Genomic DNA, 4,133 nt, shown 5'->3' with positions numbered 1-4,133 from the left:
CAATGTCTGACATTTATTTTCCCCTTTTTAAAGTAGGTATTTCATTATTTACTTCTTTTTCTACTTCATCATATTGTGAAACAGGTTCACAGTTGAGTGATAAGTTTGATTTGACATAAATCTGTTACAGTGTGAGATCTTAAATACTTCTCTTTCTAAAATACTACTTTGTCTTAGTAGAAGAAGAAGGTATTTGAGCCAATATTTTTTCTATGTTATTATATTTTCGTAAATATCTAACTATAAATCGAGGTGTCTGTCTGTGTTTCTGTCGGTCTGTGTGTCCCGCATGCACAGTACAGGGTAGGGAGTTGCTACATCTTTAGAGGGCTCATAAATTGCGGTTGACTGGCTACCAGTGTCGTGCTAAAAAGTGATTGCTGTCTACTCTATATGCAAATGATGAAATTAATCGTACACAAACTATGCAAATAATGAAATTAATCGTACACAAACTATGAACGCAGGCTCTTGGGGTCTCCAGTACATTGTTTTGTTGCCGGCGGTTGCGCACATTTCTCCAGCCGCAGTGCACACTGGCTTCCCCAGCAGGCTGAGCCAGGCTCCATCCCGGACCACATCGCTACCTGGATGTGTGACGGCTAGATGGAAAAAGGGGACAAACCGAATCTCTAGATGCAATCCACCCATTCCAAACAGGCACGTGCTCCAGACGGGCACTGTTTGTGCACATCGCAAAGATTTCACAAGTCCTTCACACAAATTAAATTAAAAAAAAAAGTAAAAAATACTTTAGCACATAACAGCATCAGTGCTGTTTAAATTGTTATCCATATACAATCAGGCTTGTAACTACCGCACAGTTCTCTACTAGTTCTCACGGGTTAGCTTTCAAACAAAAGGATTTCAGTTGTTTGTCGCTGTGTTTTTCAGCCTTAGTGCCCTACTTCCCTTTTTCTCCATTTCCCCTCTATTTGTCTATTCATTTTTGAGCTGATCCCGACCTCTCCCTGTTGGCCTCCCCCCTCCGCCCACCACTGTGCACCTTCTGTCAGATCCAGCCTGCGTTCCTAATTGCTCCTATCCGGCCAACTCCCTTTAGCCCACCCTCATCCTGTCCCTTTGCCAGGTGGCCAGCTGGCCAAATGGTCATGTTAAGACTCTGCCCAAGCTGCATGGCTGGCCTGCCTCACTGACCATAAGCAGTGGGCTGATGGGTCTTTAGGAGATATATTGTAGGAAGCGCAGTGGGAGGATGTAAAGCAGAGTGGTGTTAGCTGAGGAATTTTCAGGCTTGGTTGGCCTTAGTCAACTTTAGAAGCTCAGCCTGCACTTGAATAATTTGTCTTGGCTCAAAGTTTTCCTAGAAAGTAAAAATATATATTGGACTGAATATAATGAGACCCATCAATTCAGTGGATTGAACTTCTGCATACAGCGTTAAAAGGAACCACCAAAGTTCACCACCTGCCGAAAAAATATATATAATAATAATATGACAGACACTCTGATCAGTATAAGTCAGTGTAAAGAGCTGGACTGTGTCTAACAGCACACTGAACAGACTTTGACATGAAGTTGGAATCATACAGTGAAACAATTAGATGTTCTGCCTTCTGACTTTGGCATACAGAAATCTATTAGCATAATAATTTAACATACATTTTTTTATTCAATATTAGGACATTTTGTAGAACATTACGACTTACTAGTTATCTATTCTATTTTCTCAAGATGTTTTAAAAATATGTATGTTAAATGTATTCAGTGCATATTGGACTCCAGAATGTGCCCACGTTTTGTGTCCAGTAGAAACATTTTTAATGTTTGTTTATGAGAGTGATGTAGGGTGTTATAAGAGCATTAAAAATCAAGAGCAAAAAAAAGATCATCTAAACAAAAAAACAACAATTTCACAATTGAATACAAGTAAAGTTTTCTTGAATATACTTCCACACTCTGGACACTCCTTTTAATCTGTCTCTTCCGAGGGTTGGCATTTACACACAATGTATCCGAAGTTGCCAGGTTATTGGTGTTTTTCTGATATTTCTAACTCAGTCTTGCTCCAAGGCTGCTCTAGTTTCTCCTGCTCAGAGCTTTTACTTTAAATCAGCAGAGCAACCAGTGAAATTAGACCTTGCACCTAAAGACCTATACAAGCCCATTCTAAGGGCCTTTACAGTAACCTGCTTTGTAGGTGCAGTGTGTAGAATATATGTTCAACAAAAGTCCTTGACATGATTTATTAACATCGTTATCTTTAGAGTGGACCATTTGCACCAATATTGCACATCAATATAGAGATCTTACCCGAGCCAAATTTAAATAAGCCATGCATGCTCCTAAGTGCACTTGGCTTGCATTGACTCAGGACTCTCTGGTAGTCTTTTAAATCTCTTCACTTTACTCATTTAACAGCTAAGTTGGCTTTAGTGTACATTGGGTTTTATTCATGTTTGAACATGAAATTTGCTCAGGTAACCGCTGCTTGCTCTTTTAAGAGAGAAGATGCAGTTTCTCAGATTTCTAAATACTGCACTTTTGCATTTTTTAGTCCTCGAAATGTCATACATATATATATATATATATATATATATATATATATATATATATACTTTAACCTTCATTTCATTTTCTTTTTACAGTTGATACATTTTTATAAATTTTGGACTACATTGAAATGTTTCTTTTTACAAATACAGAATAGCAGATCTTGAAACATACTGACATGATAGTAAATTCTACATGTTTTAAACTTTTGAAATACATGTACAGCATATATCGCATACATATGGAAAGAGTTCCGATTTTGATCTGTGATTGTCAACTTGTTGTATGTATGTCAGTAGCGCACTGGTCCCGCATGCTTCTCCTTTGGTCGTTTAAGGCAAAGAGGAAATACAATAGGGTGCAAAGAAAACTTAACATGACTTCAACACAAGGGCAAACACTCATCTTTGTTTTCATTGTGACCCTCATCATCTTTTTGTCTTGATTCTGGCAATAACTGTACAGTACTGCAGGTTTGAGGCAGAGTACTCACTTGGACTCAGGACAACAAGGCAGAGAAGTGTAGGTAAAGGTGTAGCTGCGAACATTTGGGGAATTGTAAATAATCCCTTTTTATTTTTAGCCTATTTTACAATTTTTTTTCCTGAATGTGAACCAAACTGTTGCATGTGTTAAAGTAAAGGTTTCTTTGTCTCTTTGTTGTGCAAGTTACTGCATCAGTGAATTTATTGGAAGAATGCTCAGGCAACATTTTTAGTTTTATTATACAGAGCAGAATGACACACACAAAAAAAAAAGAAATATACAAAAACCCCAACCAATATTATGCTAAAATCATACCGAACCAGATCACAATGAATAAAAAGAGATGATTTCTGCCCCCCCCCCCCCCCCCCACAGTCCACAAAGGGATAGGTTCCTTTAATTATATCTGCTATTGTGTTCGCTATTTCCGCTCCTTTGAGATGGGCATCAGCTCTCCGGTTTGAAATGTCCTTCAGCTAGAGCAGCACACTGTCATATATGTACACACACACACACACACACACACACACAAACATACACAGTCAAATGCAGATCATTATTTAGGTTATGTAGAAAAAGATAAATTGTCTTGTTTTTTTCCCAGGGTCATCTACATTCATCCACCCTGGGCTGCTCTCCTTCTCGGAGGGGAAAAAGTGAGTCACCTCAATCTTTAATTTGTCCTCCTCTCCCGCAGCTGTAGACGTGCCAGTAGCTGTTAGTAGGGCAGCTGCTTCTATACATTAGTCTCCAGCCCGTTCATATCAACAGAACAGTGGTCCTTGTCCCTGTGCTCCCTCTTGTGGTGAGAGGAGTGAGCGTGTTTCTTCCTCTCTAGCGGCCGGATACCCTCCTCCAGCTGCATCAGGCGAGCCACGTCCGGGGAGAGGTGGCCCTGCTTGCTGCCTGGTGGAGGCGGCTGATAGCAGCCATTCTTCTGGTTCTGGTAGGTCATCATCTGCTGGATGCTTATCATGGGCTTAGTTTCACAGATCAGAGGCACCTGGCGGATGCAATGGTCACGGAGGAGAAGAAGTGGAATCAGAATCACATTAATTTTTTATTTGCATAATTGCATATATCTTTCATACGAACAGCTTTCCAAGGTTGGATAGGGACATAATTTGTGGAAA

The 4,133-nt window shown here is 39.7% G+C and overlaps 1 protein-coding gene across 1 annotated transcript in view; it reads right to left on the bottom strand.

The window, feature by feature from the left end:
• Positions 1 to 2,600: 2,600 nt before the first annotated feature.
• The window catches only part of LOC116045790 (excitatory amino acid transporter 5-like), a 40,101-nt gene continuing 38,568 nt past the window's right edge, over positions 2,601 to 4,133 (bottom strand). The window contains exon 11 of the mRNA XM_031293651.2: positions 2,601 to 4,003. Within this exon, the coding sequence (XP_031149511.1) occupies positions 3,737 to 4,003 (267 nt within the window). The 3' untranslated portion in view covers positions 2,601 to 3,736. The remainder of the gene's footprint in view (positions 4,004 to 4,133) is intronic.

The sequence above is a fragment of the Sander lucioperca genome, chromosome 9 (assembly GCF_008315115.2).
Source record: "Sander lucioperca isolate FBNREF2018 chromosome 9, SLUC_FBN_1.2, whole genome shotgun sequence".
NCBI classification, from domain to species: Eukaryota; Metazoa; Chordata; class Actinopteri; order Perciformes; family Percidae; genus Sander; species Sander lucioperca.
Note: the sequence above shows the minus strand (reverse complement) of the source record. Positions and strands in the feature narration are given on the sequence as shown.